The sequence below is a fragment of the Desmodus rotundus genome, chromosome 5 (assembly GCF_022682495.2).
Source record: "Desmodus rotundus isolate HL8 chromosome 5, HLdesRot8A.1, whole genome shotgun sequence".
In the NCBI taxonomy this organism is placed as follows: Eukaryota; Metazoa; Chordata; class Mammalia; order Chiroptera; family Phyllostomidae; genus Desmodus; species Desmodus rotundus.
In genome coordinates, this window is record NC_071391.1 from 139,665,542 (window position 1) to 139,684,930 (window position 19,389).

Here is a 19,389-nt window from a genome sequence, read left to right on the forward strand (position 1 = left end):
TGACTAATGGCAGAACGAAGTGCAGAACCCAGGCCTCTCCCCCCCCCCAACTCTGCACACTGGGGTCACATACCGCTTCAGCTTTTAAAAATACTCTCAGAAAATCAGTACGTGAAACCCATTTTAGTGCAAAACTGGTAGATGGGCCTTCAGTTCTAATGTCTGTTAGGGCTATATGAAGTGGAAACACTCTTTAAGAAAAGGAACATTTTGTAGCATTCTGCACTCTTCTATTTCTACAAATGAAACCTTGATAATGACAAAATTCAATGAATTTGTTTCTTCCTATTTCAACAAGAGTAAAAACAAGGACAACTTGCAAATACTCAAAAGCCCATCCAGGATAAAACAAACTGCTTCTCAGTACTTTGGTTTCAACCACGCGATCTAACCACACTTTAGAAAACACCTGGGGTGGGTGGGCGGGGTCTGAGGTATCATTAGGGACAACTGCTCTGAATAGCCAGAAAGTAATAAAATGCAGCATGTAATAAACAGGATGTCAAAGGTTCAAGCGCAGGGCATGAGGAAGGACCAAGCTTTCCAGTCTGGGCAAAACAGGGCCAGAAGTTGATGATGCACAACAGACACCGCAACCTTCCACCGTGAAGGAGGACCGCTGACCCAAAGAAATAAGATACAATGAAACATCAAAACATAATCCCCGTAACAGCCTTTTCAACTGGGTTCTAGGACAGAATTCAAACCCAAACAAAATGAATGAATAAATCCTCTTCTCCATTCTGCCAAGGACAGTACACAGTCAGTACCATTCTGGGTGCACAGGACAAGCTAAGTAATTATATAAGGATGGATGCTGGGTGCTAGGGCTTAATTAGGTATAATTGATTGGGAAGGGCTGCCCAAATCCAGAAACAATACTCAGGTGGTAGTAAACCTAGAGGGTGGAAAACAAAGTCAAACCGTATATACGTAGGGTACGCCTTGCGACGGTCAAGCTTCGTGTTGCACCTTGGGGACCACTGGACTGCAACGCTCGCTGAGTAGGCGCCAGGTCCACCACGTGAATGGGCCACATGGGCATCAGGCACATTTTTATTCTCTTATCTCTCCTCTTTCCAACTTGGGTCCACAAAAACCCTAAAATAGGACTCTTATATTTGGAGGTAGTTTAAAAAAAAAAAAAAAGAACAGCTGAGAGACCCTGAATATAATTATTCAACAGAGGAAGAAAAAAATAGCAGTGGTAAACTGGAGAGGCTGGGAGACCACGTGCACTGTTCCTCCTCTATGAACTACTGTGAGGTCTTAGGTGAGTGACCCGTCTTACTCATGGATTAGGACTCAAAATCCTTCCGATTCCACGACCTATACTTCTAAAGAGTTGGCTGGTTTAAGGTACCCTCGCCACCCAGCAGGGCAAATAAATGTCCAGCTGACTCCTGCAGCTTATCTTGCCTTTAACGGGCCAGTATGTCCACAATGGACATACTGCTTCCTGACACTAGGCAGAGAATACAGAGGGAAGAAGAGCACCTAGAGCCACAGAAGTCAACCTCTGCTGCGTCCCTTTAATCTCTAACCCCCCAGCTGGGGGAATCGGGACTAGCTGTTGTAACTAAGGCGTGTGTCTCAATTCTTTCATCTCCCTTGACCTCTCGCCTCCCCTCCTGAGAAAACCCCTCTTACTCCTTTTTAAAGAAATCAATGTATGTCCCTATGTCACTTAACATCTCAAATAGCAGTCATGCCCCTCTCCACCTGAGCGTCTCCCTCCTCAGAGGAATAAGGACACTAGGACCTCTCGCGGCTCCTCTTGGATTTGTCTCCATTTTTGTCAACCCCACACAGTCTATACTATTTCCTGATTTGCAGATTTAGATATTATTTAAGGACTGCTTATTATGGAAGACGAAGACTTAGCTATTTTATACACTTTCAAGTATCTTTCTATGAAGCAAGTATTTCCCTAATCCCCCAGCTCTAGAGCCAGAATCCAGCCACTCAGCACAATGACAGCTGAAGCACCGACAGCACTTGACCGGACTCTGGGCTCGCCTGCTCCGGAGTGCCCACGCACTGCAGGCGCGCCCTCCCAGGGTCGCGTTCAAATGATCCTTGTCTACGAAGTTGGCTCTACACCATCTCGCCATCGTCACAGTGAAATGACATCCCTCGAGGACCTGTTGCATCTGGGGTTCAGGTCACCCTTTGATTGGGCATTGACAGAACAAAGCTTTATAGGGTTGCAGAGATTGAAATGATAAATAACCTGCTTCTATTTGGGTGAAGATTCATTCACTCAGCAAGTAAGATAGGAAAGCCAAAAAAGGGGCAGGCTCTCAAGGGGCAGGAGAGAAATAAACGGAGTGCTATGGGGTTTTAAACAAGAGGGAACAATCACAGTTGGTCGAGGGAGAAACATGAGGACACACGAGTGGGTAAGTGGTCCACACTCACAAAGTTGGAACGGCTGCTAATCAGGAGTCTCTGTTGTGGTTCTGGCAGGACGCACACCAGCCTGGTGGCAGCGAAATGGAATGGGGAGCCATGGGAACTGGCGACGGGAGCATGGGCAGGGCAGGTGTGCAAACACGTACACACGTGTGTGCACACTGAGCAGCGCACTAGTTTAACTCTGAGGCGTTGCAGCATGGCTGTCCCGTCCTGAGAAGGCAGGAAGACAAGCTGTTTGGGGGGACGCCTGTCAGGGTTGGGAAGTGAACAGCAGCAGCCCATGCCTGGTGGGCACCCAAGCCAGAAAATTCCTCCGTGAGGAGCTGGGTGCCCCTCCTCCACTGCATTCCCTAACGCAGGATGTGCGTCAGTGTCCTGTCCACAACATCCTGCTTCCTTCCTAAGCCCAAGGAAGCCCCTGAAACAGGGAAACCCAAGCTCCACCAGCAGAAACGCAAGATACACTCCTGGTTCCTCAGTGGCACCTCCACAGGTCTTCCCACACGCATGCTGTTCTCCTAGAACATTCTCCTAACCCCAGTCCATCAGAAGCTGTAAGGCGGTCTTATCACCACTTACACTCTTTCAGTGACGAATGAGCTCCAAGTTCTAAACGTCGTCTTAGCAGCAAGTTTTCAAAGGCAGCAAACTGTGGGCAGCTGTGGATTATACAGGAGCTGACGCAGCTGCTCCAGCTTTCAGACATCTCAGTTAGGCAAAGTCTAACGACAGGGAGCTCGTGCACAATCAGGAAACACGATGCGCCAGCCCCTGATGACCCGCCCATCACGGCGTGGGATGTCTTCCTAAGAGTCGATGGCCCGATGACTGGGGCTGTCTTGAGGAGGGGGGTCCTATTACTAACAGTCCCTTATTTGTAAACAAATGGATTGAAGGCAACGGGTCATGTACATCGGGGCTACACAGAACGCAATTAAGTGAAGCTCCTTTTCCAGTGAGTTCCAAGTGTCTGGAAGCAGCAGGCCTGCTTCTGCACTTCCTTCCAGGCATTTGGCACGACTCTGGAGCAGATGCTGATCCCCTGTGGATTAAAGGGCAAACCCAGGAGGGATGCTGGCTTCTATCACCCCTCTGCCTCTTGCCCTCTCCCAATTCTATAAATCACTTCTGGCAGGTAGCTGGGAAGCAGCTGCGAATGACAGTTTTGCTCTGGAGCACAGGAAGCCACCTTTTAACCCGCCTGCTGTTGTTTGTCTCTCGAAACGTGACAAAGGAACAGATGTAAGCAGCACGCCAACTGTTGAGAGGATCTGCTCGGAGCACTATGGGAAGCCTGTTCGGAGCCACATCACACCAGCCGCTCCATGGAAGGACAACTGAGTTCATTTCCTGAAACCCCCCGCCCGCCCTCTCCACGGCAGGCTGGGACCCGCAACGCTCAGGCAACGCTCACACACATCCCTGCGGTTCCCAGCAGGGCAGCCACTTCCCGAACCCCGAACAAATGACACAGCGATCCAGCCCAGCCTCACCTCCTAGTGGTCTTCTCTGACCCCCACCCCTCCCCCTGATAAGGACTCTGGTTCAGAGTCCTCTACAGTCGGTGCCAGTCTCTAAGCCTTTCATGGCCAATCTCATCTCTGTCCAAACTACCCTGTTGTCTAGCATGAGGGCTGGAGCTATGGCTTACACACCTCTGTGTTCCCAAGGTACTGTTTCAGATCACTAGCTGCATGACGCGTCTACTGGAAAGCAAGTTTAAAGGGCTGCAACCAATATCTTAAAATATGAAATAAAAACTAGCTTGGAAGTGATACTCTTGGAACAACTGAGGGACGATTGGGGGACTATTAGATGATATCAGATTCCTATTAACTTTCTTAGGTACAGTAATGGGTGCTGTGCTTGCACAGAAGAATGCTTTACCTTTAGGAGGTGGGTGCTGGACTAATGAGAGGTGACTTACTTTCAACCGATCAGCAAAAATGTACGTGTGTGTCCGCCCACGTCTGTAAGTTCACGCACACGCACATGCTCAGACAGAGCGAACGGGAAAGTGCTACAACTGCTGGTACAGCGTTCCCTGTACTATTCTTCCAATTTTCCTATGTGCTTGGAAAGTTTCGTAATTCGAAGTAGAAAAAATGAAAAAGAACAGAAAAAACCATAATGCAGAGCACGAAGTACAATCTGGTTTTAGGTGTCTCTGGATGTATGTGTGCCCTAGGTTCCAACATAAATGTATTTCATGCTGTAGGTCAAGGCCAAGAGTTTGAAAATGCTGCCCTCACTGCAGCAAGCACACAGCAGGTGTGCAATGGACTATTAATTAACTTCTAGAAGCCCAGGACTTAAACGAAGAAGCAAGCTGAGCAATTGTGTCTTCATTTATATCCCATTAACTCAAGCTGTGTCAAAATATCCAAGCCCTTTCCTGCCTTTGCACAGTTGGGCCCAACCTCACTCAGCCTTCAGGCCTTTCGGATCGGATGTTTAATCACTCATCAGCCAGGCTACTCTGGCTTCCCCCCCCACCCCCCCCACCCCCCCCAGGGTGCGGGGAGGCGGTGGTGTTGAAGACTCTCAGTAGGGTGACCCGCTGTCCTGGTTTGCCTGGGATTGAGGTGTTTTGCAGGACTAGGAACTTTCAGCATTAAAACTAAGACAGTCCAGGCAAAACCAGATAGTTGTTCACCGTAGATCTGAGGGAAGACCACCAGAAAACCCGGGACAGGTCTGGGAGAGGTGACGCTGTCATGTCACGTGGTGAAGTTACCACCGCAACCAGAAAGATGAAGGCAAACCCAGAGCAGAAAAACTTGTGATAGAGTCCTCTCTGATGGCATCCAACAGCACAACAAATGCCAAGCTGCAGTGTCTCTCATGCCCTTCAACAGAACCTCTCCTAACCATTCCCCACTGACCTGGAAAGCAAAGGACAGAGAACTTACCGTGAAAACGTCGTCATCACCAAGCTCAGCTTCGTTATGGATGGTAGAAGATGATGTGGTTGAGCCTAAAACAACAAAAAATGTAGTAAGTGTTTTCAAAGAGGATAAGTCATATCCAACCCTTTAAAGGTTGTATGTGAATAAAACCACATTCCATTCCTTTCATACTTGGATCACTAGCAGAAATATGCTACCTGGGAATTAACGCTTTTTATTTACTCTCCTTTCACTGATTCTTGCCAGGATGCTCCCTGAATGAACTTTGCGGACTGTTGTTCCCAATGAACCTCTCAAATTCTGCACTGGCCACCAGACAACAAGCACACAGAGAGGCAACACAGGGAGGAGGTGCGAGGAGAGCCGCCCACTGCTCTGGAGTGCATGGTCGAGACCGGCCTCCGCCAGCAGCCCCCCAGGTGCCGACTGTGTACAACGGGCAAAGCACTGAGTGGAGAACCCCCAGCTTAGACCCGCCGTCATTTCGCTGTGCAAACTGGACTTAGCTTTCTGGTCTTTTCAAGGACCACAGGGGGCGTTCGACTAACCAGCGCGCATGGTGACCTCCTATTCTGAAATTCAGACAACGCACTCCAAAACCCAGACTGGGAGCCACCCTCTTGGCAGATACCAGGACAGTATTCCCTTGCAACCCCGGGGCATCAGGGAGTCTTCTGGTTCTGAGGCTGAATGCAGGCGCAGGCCAGAACCCCGGGTTACTCCACCGTGGAATGAATGGGGTCATTTAAGGTTCAATGTATTTACTTTTTCATCTTTCTTCATTCTGGTAGCAGACCAGTAGAACTTCCCCCCATTAACAGTACCTACTGTGTAGCTCAACAAAGGACAATGAATGGCCAAAAGGAGAAGTATTTAAATTTGCATAAGTGATAGATACACCAAAAGAAAAACTTATTCTCTATCTTCTCCTTTTCTTGGTTAGGTCTTAAAAAATTGCTCGGAAAGGGAAGAGGAATATTTAAATTTCCAATGAGGAATCACAGGCGGAAGAGTAAGTCCCATAATACCCTCTGTGTGGTTCCTATTGTTCTTTCATGATTTTTCTCTACTACTTGAATCATTCTAGTCAATCACTAGAATTGTTTAAGGCCAGTTTGATAGAAAAACAGCTAGGTAGAGTATATATAGGAAAAAAATCGCAAGCAATTTTGTTTGTAGATTCAGTAATTAAGTATAGTGACACACCGCAAACTGCTATCAGTAACACAGGAGCTATTTTCTCTCCAAACATTTAAAAGCTATGTTTGACGACCACATTCCAGACATTAGTTACTTATGTAAGACCCACGGTGTGAATGCTAGTTTTCACAGGCTGTCATGTGGCTGCTGTAGTTTACAGATTCATGTTCCGGCTACGACTGTCTGACTACTGGCGTCAAGCAATTCTTCACTGCAGGTTTGCTTTTCTCTCTTCCCACAAACCCACAGTGAATAACGTGACTGCTGAATATGTTTATTTCTTAAACAGGTGAAACGCAGATCCTTTTATGATTAAATTCATATAATGTTTTATAATCAATCAATTCTGAGTGTGGCTCTTTGCCGGATTCCTTTCTTCACAGGGCTATGGGGCCATCACCCCTGATTTGACAGCTGAACGTGTTAAAGTGGAGGACTTCCGTGTTCGCGTCTCTGGACTCCAGATAAGCCCACGAGGTGTGACGGCCTAAGAGCTTCCCAGGCCAGGATCAAAGCAACACAATGTCTACTGACCACCCACCCCAGACTAAGGCCTAAACCAAACTAGGGCTCCGGGAGTCACCGAGCCCTTTCCAGGCCAGTGGCAGCTGTTCCCTGGGCTCTCATCACGAGAGGGCAGCAGGCCTGGAGCCGCCTGGGCCCAATGGAGCCCAGCCTCCCCTCCTGGGCCGGGACAGAGAAGACCAAAGCTGTTTCAGTAGTCAGGGAAAAGTGGATTCCATCAAAAACTCATCCACGTGCAAGTCTAGAACTTGCCTTTTCAGAGTAAAGCCTAAAAACCAATCGGGACCAACCCTTACTCTGAAACCCACCTCCTTTCCCCCTGTATGCTCCACTTTCTAACAGTTCTCCTTGGCTGTTCCTGAAGTTTTGGCATCGACTGACCGGGCCCCCAACCCTTCTGGCATATTAACTACAATTATATGATGGTGGACAACTGGAATTAACTAGAACTCAGAAAATTAACGGTCCCACCAAGAACGCAGTGACAAGTCCAGTACCTTCTATGAGGTCTTCAATTGCTTTCCGCACTCCCCTGTCAAAGGCTCGAGCGTCAGCAGGACTTTGAAAAGTCAGCCCAAACTTCCTATTGTCGACCTTCCAGTGGTGGAAGGTTGGGTTGGCTTTGGTGTAGACCAAGTCCTTTCTCACATAGCATTCCAGCACCACCTGAAGGGTCGAAACACACAGGCTGGTTACTTGTGAAACAGTCACCACGGAGTCTGGTTACAAAGGTCTAACTAGGAACCATCCATGATTGGTGGAGACTAATGGAAACCCTCCGCCCCTGCCATCCCCTATCTGTGAGTCTCTCCATCTTGAAAGGCCTTTGCTTGCCTCTGTGGACCATCCACTCCTTGCTGACCCATCACCCCACCCCCTTGCCTCTGGTGATCCCCACTGTACTGTAATACTCCTTAACCACGCTCTTCATCTCACTCATTCCTCTTCCACATCCCCTGCCTGGGGGGGGGGGGGGCACTAAGCTGAGGCCCAGGTCTCGGGGCTTTGCTCTGTTCCAGGGTTACTGCTTCTGCATCAGGGCCTTTGCATTAGTGGCTCTCAACCTTCCCTCCTCTGACCTAACGGATGTTTCCCAGTGACCTCAAATTCAACATGTTGAAAATTAACTTAATCTGCTCTGAAATTTCTGCCACTAATTTCCTCTCCCAACTTCCCCCTATCTAGCAATGCCAACCCCTCTCTGTTCATTCTGTTTGGCTCAAAATCTCCGTAACTATCTTTGCTTCTTCTGCTTTCTCTACCCCTGTATTACTAATCACTCAGTCTGTTTCATTTTCCCTTCAGTATCTTTTATATCAATCCATTTCAGTAGCTACTGCCCTGATCTGGGTCTCTATTATCCCTTTATCCGCATTGCCTTTAACTAAGCTAAAACTCTGAGAAGATTGTGTCTCTGACCCTCAGCCCTTTTATCTCTAAAATGGAAATAACACTAACGTTTATCGATGAGAAAGTTAACAGGGTCACACTCACTTTCCAGTGTGTCTGTACTGGAAACTTCTACTTTTGTTTACTCCGATTCTTGGCATCTTCACAATTTAGTACTAGATCCCACATTATTCTCTAACATTGCTTGTGCCTCAGTCTTATTCCCCCTGACTAGACTGTGAAAGATCAGGTGTTGCACGACACGTATCTCCACGTCCAGCAGTGTTAGTGTTGATAAGGATACCGCGGTACAACAGTACAGCATACAAGCAGCACTGCAATCATGGGAATGTAAATTCCACTCTTCACTCACACAAAAAAATCTCTAAAATGTCAACAGTATTTATTCCTACGTACACCAACTAAGTGTTAATGGTTTCTTTGATCTTGTTCTGGCAAAGCTCTTCATTTAACGAAATGAAATCTTACTAAGTGAAGGTAAGAGTAAAGGCCTGCCTGAATTGGTATAAATTCAAACCAGCGAATGTTTTAAAATGACCACAGGTTTCAAAGATACATCTAGCAAACAGGAATGAAGTGCTGACTACTTACTACATGTCCCTAACTTACCGAGATGAGAACAACAGGCAAATCGGTGTTATCGAGAGGCAGCCCCAAGCAGGTAACTGCGTTACATTGTATTGAAGGAAGACAACGGTCCCTTCACACAGTTCTATTTATGATTAAATTGCTTATCCTGGCCATTTCCCCCTAAGAATAGTGCAATGGCTAAATGTCAGCCCAGCCCCACTTCAAACTGGGGAAATCCAAATAACCCAGGCTTTAACCAACAAATGCTATCTATTTTAGAATTTAATAGTCTCAATTCAAAGTCTCAAAAGAAACTCTTTGTAAAAACAAAGACTTCCAGTTTCTCCATATTTTTAGGGTGAAAAAAATTAGTCTTCGTTTGATGTTTTCCAAATTCAAAATTATTACAATGGTACATTTTTCTTACAGAAGTTTAAGAGATTCATAGAAACCTAAGTGTAGCCGCCTAAGTTAAGTGAGGGGGAGGGGATCAGAAACCACCTCTCTATGTCCTTTTCAGCAAAATAACATCATTATGTATTTTAGTTTAATGATAAAAATAAAAAGTTCAGAAGCTTTAATCTTACCAACAGGTATAAACTGTCTAGTGAAGTTTTAGCATCAACTTAAAACTTGAGAGAGGCTTTTAAAAATATCTTTGTAAATGAGATGCATGGGGAGAAAAAAAGTGACTATATTTTTGTTGGAGGCTTTAAAAACCTATGCAAGAAATATAAGTTGTAAAAGATTTTAGGTAATTTCAATGCATTATATGAAGACTTCTTTCTTATTCATCTTTTCCTCCCCGCCCTCCCTGCCTGTTCCTTTCCAGTTACCCGCCATCAGCGTGGCGGACGCAACCCCAGTGCCCTTTTGGTGGGCTCGGTATGGAAGTTTGTGTGTAAGTAAGTGTGAGTGTGTTTAATGTGGCCGCACCCACAAATTACTACTTGCCTCGTATTTTCCTTAAAAGCATGTCTTAAGAGACATAGGAAGGTTAATAGTTCCTAATATTCCTCAGTATAAACGTATTAGAATTAGTCAGCTATTCTCCACACTAATGGGGATTTTTAGGTTATTTCTAATTGGTCACTTTCACAGACAGTGCTGGAATGCACATCCTTATACATGTTCTCCAAGTTCAGTCTGTGGCTCTTTGGAGCTCTCCGGCTCCACGCCCCTGCCTTGCAGGGGGGGTCCAGGATAACAAAACTGTTTCCACACAAGACTTGTTTGCCTTTTCATTGTGTTGCCATTTCTCCTAAAGGTGCGAAAGGACCGGTGGGTAAAGCTGCTGTGCCGTGGCACCAACCTGCACCAAAGTCACCGGATTCATCACTGTTTCACGGTCAAGGTAAAACACGTCAGTTTTACATGGGATTGATCTTGATGAAGCCATTAAAAATGATTAAATCTTGACCCTTGAATGCATGTCTTTTACTTTGTGTGATGAAACAGCAGTGCACATAATTGGATTCTCATCTCCATTTCCGCCTCCAATCTGCTGTAACATGTTGCTCTGGTTGAAGTGCATGCAGAGACCCTGGCTTTGCACAAATGCACGGATGGAAAAGGGAAGAATGATGACTGTCTCAAGGAAAGTGTAATTATTTCAGCTGTGAGTTGAACTACCTGCTTTTTTCATGGACTTCTTAACAGACCCACCAACAGACCAGCTACATTTATTCCGACTTGTGTATTTGGCAGACGTTTTCTTGACAATGGACACAGTGAGCCTGTCATTTTGAGGAGAACAAGTGGAGGTATTTGTGGCCAATAATAAAATTTGAACTCTCAAGTGAAAGAACTGTGGACAGCTGATGTGGCCCCCAGTAAAAATGAGTTTGACACCCCTGTACACACTTAACATCAATCAGTATCCTGCCACACTGCCTTTCAAAGAGCTTTGCCAGCTGGAACTCCCACCAAATGCGTGTGAGAGCTCAGGACCTGCTCCAGGGAGCAATGGAATGATCAGCCTTTGAGACTTTGTGGTTCACCTTCCTAAGGTGGTTCTCATAGGGCTTGTTTCAGGAGTATACTCCTTTAATCCCTCTAAAGGAAGACAAACCCAGAAATTAAAAAAAAAAAATAAGTATGTTTTATTTTATTTTTTCCATTACCATTTATCCCCCATTTACCCTCTTTCACCTCTACCCTCAACTCAGAAATTTTAAATTTACATGTAATTGCTCAGAAAAACTTGATTGTCCCCAAAATACAAAAAATCACTCAAATAGCAACTTGTGAATCGATGTCTGGAACACAGACTTTCCCACAGAAACAACGGCAGTCAAGTTCACAGGCCTCCACAAGTAATTCACACAACAATAAAAACTGATTTTTGAATTCGAGGACTGACTGCATGGGAAAAACTGTCGACAACACGGTTTCTACCTGAAAAAGCATGTTGCAACCCCAGCTGGAATCCTGGTGGCTCTGACACCGTCCATCCACTGTGTCCCCAAAATGATCTCCACTCTTTCCTCGAAAACCCACCATTTAGGTGGGAGGGTTCCTTCAACAACCCACCCACTTGCAGGGGTCCCACGTGGGTTCACATTCTCCAGTGGGTGGGAGTGCTACGTTATGGAAGCCTGGAGGCCAAAGAAGATCTCCAAGGGTGTGTGTGTGTGTGTGTGTGTGTATGTCTGTCTGTGTGGTGGGACAGGGCAGAGGGAGGGAGCTAAGCAGCACTGAGTCAGGAGCCCGGGATTTCCGGGGCTGTGACAGAAGCAAGGCAAAGGGCGCAAAGATGGAGAAGCACAGTGGGGTGTGTGTGGGCGTGCGATTTAAGTACTAATGGATATAAAAGTCCATGAGAGTCACTGCAAAGGGGTCAGGAAGGGGACGGAGTGATGGAGAAACATGATGGGCAGAGAGGGAGGCACACGATCCTTTCACAATAGCATCAGACGGCAGAAGCTGGTCCACAACCAGGACTGCCCTGTCACTGCGCACAGTTGGTAAGAAGGGACCGGGTTTTGGCTTCACAGTGGAATGGTTCCCAGTGCTGGCTCTGCTAAGGACTGGTGCCCTAGACAGAGGAAATGGGTCACTTCTTATAGCACTGAGGTTCCGCACTACAAAGTGGACACAATAGTATTTCCCCCTACAGAATGCTGCAGGAATTTAACTGAGTTATTTATTATTTAGATAAAGGGCCTTGAACAAGCTGGCAAAAGTTAAGATACAAGTTTATGTATTTATAAAATGAAGGAGCTGCATGAGACAATCTAAAAGTCATTTCAGGTTGAGATATTCTATGACAAACCATAGAAATACCAGGAAAAAAGATAGAACCATTCAATTAAGATAATTTGCTAGCAAAGTAACAAACCCCATTGTTACAAGCCCTGGCTGGTGTGGCTCAGTTGCTGGGAGTGTTGTCCTTTAAACCAAAAGGTTGCGTGTTTGATTCACAGTCAGGGCACATGCCTGGGTTGCAGGTTCAGTCCCTGGTTGGGACATGTGTGAGAAGCAGCAAATCGATGTTTCTCTCTCACATCAGTGTTTCTCTTTCTCTCTCCCCCTCCCTTCTCCCCTCTCTAAAATCAATGAGCACGTCCTCAGCTGAGGATAAAAGGAAAAAAAAAATCAACTAAAATAAAAAGGCAAGCAAAAGACTATAAAAATATTTGCAGCAGACATGGCAGATGGAGATTAACATCCTTGTTGTACAAGAGGGCACACAAACGAAGAAGAGAAGATCCCAGTAGGTAAGTATGTGAAGGACATTAACAGATAATTTAGTTGCCACTGTTTACCAAGCAGAAAAACATTTGATCTCATTGGTAATCAACAACATAGTGATCAACAATAACAGTAACTGATACTCTACTGAATTGGTAAAGATGTAAAAATATTTGATCTTCATTGTATTAAGGGAAATTCTCATACATGCTGGTAGCAGCTCTTTGTACATTAATCAAAAGTCATAAAAATTTGACCCCCAAATTATTCCAAGGAAATAATAACTGTGAAATATGCAGGTAGGCACACAAATGCAGACAGCCCTGACTGCTGTGGCTCGGTGGGTTGGGCATCGTCCCACAGACAGAGGGGTGGCCAGTTTGATTCCCGGTCAGGGCACGTGCCTGGGTTGCGGGCCAGGTCCCTGGCTGGGGGTGTGTGGGAGGTAACCGATCTTTCTCTCACATATCGATGTTTTTCTCCCTCTCTTTCTCCCTCCCTTCCCATTTTTCTAAAGGTAAACACATAAAATCTTTAAAAAAAACAAATGCAGATAATTAAGGTTCTACCCGCTCCCCAGTATTATCTAACATTTGACACTAAGGAGACTGTCAAATAAACAGAAAATATCAATCAACCTGATAACAGCAACATGGAGAATTGTTTACAGGAATGTCAGGGCAAAACCAATGAGATACAGAACTGTTTATGAGCTCTGATTATAGGTATGTAACAACAAAAATATGCACAGGGAGGAAAAACTACATCAAAGAGCAAAAGGTGGCTGCACACACCTGACTCCAGTTCACTTCTGTGGTCAGAGTCACAGGGTATCAAATACTGGTTCCACACTCCCAAGATGAGTCACCAAGAACAAGGAGTCCTTCTGAACCTTGGTTTCTTCAGGTGTAACTCTGCAGGCTGCTGTCGGGACACCGTGTTCCGACCTAACTAAAGGGCTCGCATAGGGTCAGTGCTGGGTGAAGGAGTTATTTTATCTTATATTGGTGGTGTGGTCACACTGCCTTTAGGGTGAGTATCTTATAAACAAGAATATTTAATTATTTGACTATTATGTAGGAGATTTCTTAAATAGACACACCTCTTGAAATGACCCATATTCTCACTTTCAATTTTCATTCATTTCCTTTTCAGAAATGAATCAAGTATGAAAACAGCATTTCCGTTCATTCATATGTAACATTTACAAATTGTTCTGTCTTATCTATTTCGTTACTTTTTAAAACAGGAAGTGTTTGTACCCTCGGCACATAAAACTCACCGGGTGCCACAGTTAAGGGTCTCAGAGGTGACACTGACACTCTGGCTGCGTCTCTGTTTTTCTGTTGAGATCCTGTACCATCCTGCACATTCTGAATCATCTACTGGCTGTTGAGCACACACCATAATCGAATACAGATAGGGGCAGTGTTTTTCCAGGTTCAGGGCCACCAATTAAAAATAGATTCAGACATTCGATTTTCCCTCATATCATAGATTCCTTCAAAACCCAGAACTGGACATTCGAGTTCCTTCGTGCCACTGAGTGGATCGTCTACGCCTCCAGCACTGGGAGACCACGATTTTGCTCCAAAGTGCAGAGGTCGGAGCCCTTAGAATCCTACTACAGAAGTGTGATACTACTGCTCTTTGTTACTTTTCCCGAGCATGTTTCACTCATTACGTTATGAAAGAGCAGCTACAGTACCTTTTAGTTGAACATTTATCTAGAAGTAACCAAATATCAGATGATACTTTTTCTTTTCATTTTACCTTTCACCCCGTATTTTTAAAACCTCTGACCCCACAGCTCACTACCATTTGACTCACGACGAAGAACACACTGTTTTGAATGTCTTGTTACAGTAACAGAAAGCTTAACGAATCAAAGATGCAGACAAGACAGTCATGTGTACGACTTTGCAGCGTCTGAGCTACATGGTACACAGTGACTTTGCTGGAAAGCCAGGGCTGCGCTTTCCAACTGGCACCAGCTCCAAAGTTAGAACTTTTGAAGCTTTCGCAAGAGTTTGAAGTCAGACAAAGAAGGGAAACATAAGCTATGGCAAGAGGGCTATGATTTACAGTAAAGAAACCAGTCGTTGCCGACTGAACCCCCGCGTTCCCTGTCTGCCATTACCAGTTTGTCTTTCTGCCGCTCCCCATGGATGAGAAAGCCGCTGCGTCCGTTGCCTTCGGGGTGCATGACCTTGCAGACCCCCACGCGACTGATCCCGCCTCCTTCCTGTGGGAACCATCCCCCGCTGGAGTCATCTCTGGTCATAACCACAGCCTTGACACGCACAATGTAGCTGTCACTAAAACGACAAGAAGAATGGGGCATGACAACGGTCTGGCAGCTGCAGGACATGTTCACAGTGTGAGATGACCCGCCGACCACCAGCCAGCATCTGCTGGACTCACCAAAAGAAAGTCTATGCCTGGCAGCAACCTTAAAAGGCAGCCCATCTCAACTTTTAAGGGAAAAACCCCCAAAACACGTATAATGCTCAATATAAAAGGACATTTTAAAAAAGATGCGCAGTAACTAAAAATATCGGTGAGCCTTCTAAGATATATGCAGGCATAACATTCTGCAATTCCTGGGTGGTATGCATTAATGATAAAACAAACGAGCTGATCTCTATAGACTGGCACCTGTAAGTGAGGAAAGACAAACCTATTACTTAAAAGGACATTATGGTTTCAACATTTAAAACTTACTTTATAATGAGTGACCAAGGTGTAACATTTTATGAAGCTAATAATCCTCCAAATTTAGCATAACAACAGGAAAATCCATTTCCAAATCACAAATTCCTCATGCAATCACTTGTGTGTGTATAGCTGGGAAAATATTTCAATTTAAATACGCTTTGCACAGGTGTAACCTTGTGTTTGATCCTGTTTTTTCCAGTCTCGATTTCAATTTCACAGTCAGTTCCTTTGCACATTTGCCAAACATCCCCTTTCTCCTCCGGAGACCAACTCCGGCTTCTTTTCCCTCTTCACCATTTTGTGGGAAATGTATTTGGATTTTCAGCAAGGCCATCAAATTTTTGCTTGCTACTCTCTTTCATTGGAAAGAATTCATTTTTTTACTCATTCAAACATAATTCCTGTCTTCTACATGGCAGGCACTGTGCCAGATTCCAGGGAAACAGAGATGCAGGGTAACACAGAACCCCCTCTTCCCGCCTGCCCTCCAGGTCTGGTGCTCAGAGCCCGGCCACACAGGCTGCACCCTGCCCGAGACCTTTGGGACAGTCCCTCTGTGCCACACCCCTCATTGCCTCACTCATCCCCAGAGGAAAAGCCACCCAGGTTTCCCATGACTCCCCACAGCTCACCCTCCACTGTGACCAACACCCACTGGGCCCACCACACTCAAGGCCCAACACCCCCTTACCTTCCTCAGACTGTGTGTGTGTGTGTGTGTGTGTGTGTTAAAATATCTAACACATAACGTACACTTTGCCATTTTAAGTGTACAATTCCATTGCATTAAGCACTTTCGCATTGTTCTTCAACCATCCCCACCATCTGTCTCCAGAACGTTTCTCGTCTTCCCAGACTCAAACTCCACACTCATTACACACTAACTCCCCACTCTCCCCTCTCCCCTGGCAACCACCATTCTGCTCCTGGTACCTCACGTAGTTCCTTTCATTTTCTTAACCTGAATGCAGAGGTGCTCTGGGCTGAGCACCTGCCACCCATGCCCACCGGACTGTCTTCTCGCACATCCCTCCCCACTGAGCCTAGATGTGGGGTAGGGTGTTCGTTCATCCCTGCTGCCAGCGAGGGGCCTCGCCCCAGTTCCTCTGAAGCTCCCAAGTCTAACCATGCCCCCATCACCCTTCTTCAATCTTCCAGACCTCTGGGTCACTCCCCCTCATTCCTCGAAGACATCAGCAAGTGGGCTCACTGTCCCTCCCCCTCTCTCCCCCGATCCCTGTTATGATTCTTTATAATTTCATTATTCTCCCAGAGGATCCTTGCAATTCCCTGTCTCTGGGTTTCTGGAACTCTTCTCCTCCGATGCCCTGGTCTCACACCTAACCATTGCCACCCATGGCTAGAGCACACCCTTAAACTTGTCAAAACCAACACCTGCATAACTTCCAGAATCTCAAGTTGAAGCATCCTGCTCTCCAGCCACCACCTCCCGACTCTGCAGCTCCCTCCCCGCAGACCCCAGTACTTTTATGCCGAGGGGGCCACAGTCTGGTGTTATGACCACCTCCCCACCCCGTTCCCCACACCCCTCAGGCTCTCACTTGACTCTCTACACAACTGAAGTTCCATGGGCTATCACGACGCTCTTTTGCACAAAACCTTAACACGTTTGCTCTCTCTTTCCTCATTGTAATTGCCTGGCGAAACCCCAACTCTGCTGAAATCCCACCATCTATTTAACTCCATGCTCCCACCCAGGCTGCTGAATATGGTTCCAGGAAAAACCCCACTCTATTTAACTTGGAGGTCTAGTTTGAAAGTCGTCACTGTGACCCTCCACAGGTCCTCATGTGCCACCCAGCATCCTGCTCCACCTCCCCAGTCCGTCTCCAGTATGACTTCGCACATCCTCCTACCACCTCCCTCTCAGATGACAGATGAGCTGGCTTTAATGTCACTGATAAAATAAACACAGTCAGAAGAGACCTTGAACCCGTGCCCACCAGCATGCCTACTACCCTGTACCGGTACTCGCTGCCTCTCCTTTGGTAACTGTGGCTAACCCATCCATGACCGAAGCCAGGGCCGACAACTGCAACGTATGTACTTTCTATGTGCCAACAGTGCCCCAATTCACGTTTCTCTCCCGACTTCTTCCCTCAGCTTCAGACCAGTAAAACCAGCGGTCTAGTGGGCACTTCGATCAGCTGGTTTCAGGTTGGACTCTCGATTCCCACCACCTTCCTATCCCACTGGTTCTCCCTTTGAAACACACGCTGACTCTACTTCTTACCACCTCCGTCAGCCCTGCCCCGATCCCCAGCTGCCAACGCCTCTGAGACCATGGCAGAAGTCTCCTCACTGGCCTCCTTCCTTCTACGCTAGCCCAGCTTTCTAGGAAAATAGACAGGTAACTCAGATTATGACACTCTACTCAAACAAACACTCCAACAGTTTCTTTCCTATACGACTCCGAGTCGTATAGGAAAAATCTAGCACTTATGTTACCGCACTCCTCCTTGCTTGCTCCACTTTAGTCCCACTGCCCTCGATGGGCCTCTGCCTTAGGCACACTCCCACCTCGGGGACTCTGCACATGCTACTTCTGTCCCTTAAAACCCCATTTCCCACTCTCCTCCCCGCACACCAACTAGGCTCGTTTTCAAGGTTATTTCATCAGAGAAGACTTCTCTGTCCACTTTGTATAAAGTAGCACTGTCCATTTCTCTTAAATCTTCTCACCCTGCTTTGTCTTTCTACATTCTATGGAATCGGCCTCTGCCCTCTTTGTTCGCCCCCCTTCCCCAACCAAACGGAAGCTTCCTGAGAGCAGGGACTATGCCCTTTTTGTTCGTTGCTATATATCTTTAGAGCCTGGAGCAGCAGCTTCCATGTAGTAGGCTGTGGAGTGACTGGGTTAAACACATGAATTTATAAACAGGTTTTTAAAAAATTACTTGTAGCTAATAGAATCCTGAGAAAATACAGTGTTCAATACTCATTTGCTTATGAGTCACAGTAGCTTAATCGGGATGGTGTAAAGCTTTCCTTTTCATTAAATGGGAGCACTGAATTTAAAAAAATCACATGGCTTACAGTACATGGGTTCAGTCATTAATGCATTTATCTCAGGATTCCACACACGTTCCTTTAGATCAGAGAGATTGAGAACAAGGGTGACACCCACATTTTGTGGCTTGGTTGACAGATGTAGCTAACAAAAACAGGGGAGATAATGAGGCTGCTTGTGGAAACATTAAAGGCCCGAGGTGCCGGTGGAACACTCAGGTGGGTGGATTCACCGCCGGACGGCACAGTGGCTGTGGTGAGCGAGTTCAGGAAGTGCTAGAGAGCAGAACATGAAGGACCGCCCGAGAAGTAAGAACACGGGCGGAAAGTATTGTATGGAAAGCTGAGAGGGAGAAGAGTTTCAAAGAAAGGTCTGGTGAAACAAACCCTAGAATACATCCTTTGGACTTGACATTCTGGAATTTTGGAGTGAGCTCCTTAATTATTTACATGCAAAAAAATTATACAGAATTGCTGAGATTGGGAAATAGTGAATATAAATTGAATAGGACCAGTAAAAATACGTGTAGAAAGTTAATAAAGAAAACAATCTAAGTTGGGGCAAGTGGGCTTGTAGCAATAGGTGTGATTTTAAAAACTCTCATGGAAGCAGGCAAGCCACTTGAAACAGAGAATGCTTCAGCAGAAACCTTATAAAAGCCAAATGCAGCCCCGGCTGGTGTAGCTCAGTAAATTGAGCGCAGGCTGCGAACCAAAGGGTTGCAGGTTCAACTCCCAGCGAGGGCACATGCCTGGGTTGCGGGCCAGGCCCCCAGTGGGGGCCATGTAAGAGGCAACCACACACTGATGTTTCTCTCTCTTTCTGCCTCCCTTCCCCTCTCTAAAAATAAATAAATAAACAAAATCTTAAAAAACAAAACTACTTAAAAAAAAGCCAACTGCAGCATGGGGAGCT

At 46.1% G+C, this 19,389-nt stretch overlaps 1 protein-coding gene across 2 annotated transcripts in view; it reads right to left on the minus strand.

Moving 5' to 3' along the window:
• Window positions 1–19,389, minus strand: part of SPRED2 (sprouty related EVH1 domain containing 2) — a 106,662-nt gene that overhangs the window by 13,027 nt on the left and 74,246 nt on the right. For both annotated transcript variants that reach the window (XM_024552710.4, XM_045189371.3), the window contains exons 2-4: window positions 14,866–15,043; window positions 7,550–7,718; window positions 5,331–5,395 (exon numbers count right to left, since the gene is read on the minus strand). In XM_024552710.4, coding sequence (XP_024408478.1) covers window positions 5,331–5,395; window positions 7,550–7,718; window positions 14,866–15,043 — 412 coding nt within the window. The remainder of the gene's footprint in view (window positions 1–5,330; window positions 5,396–7,549; window positions 7,719–14,865; window positions 15,044–19,389) is intronic.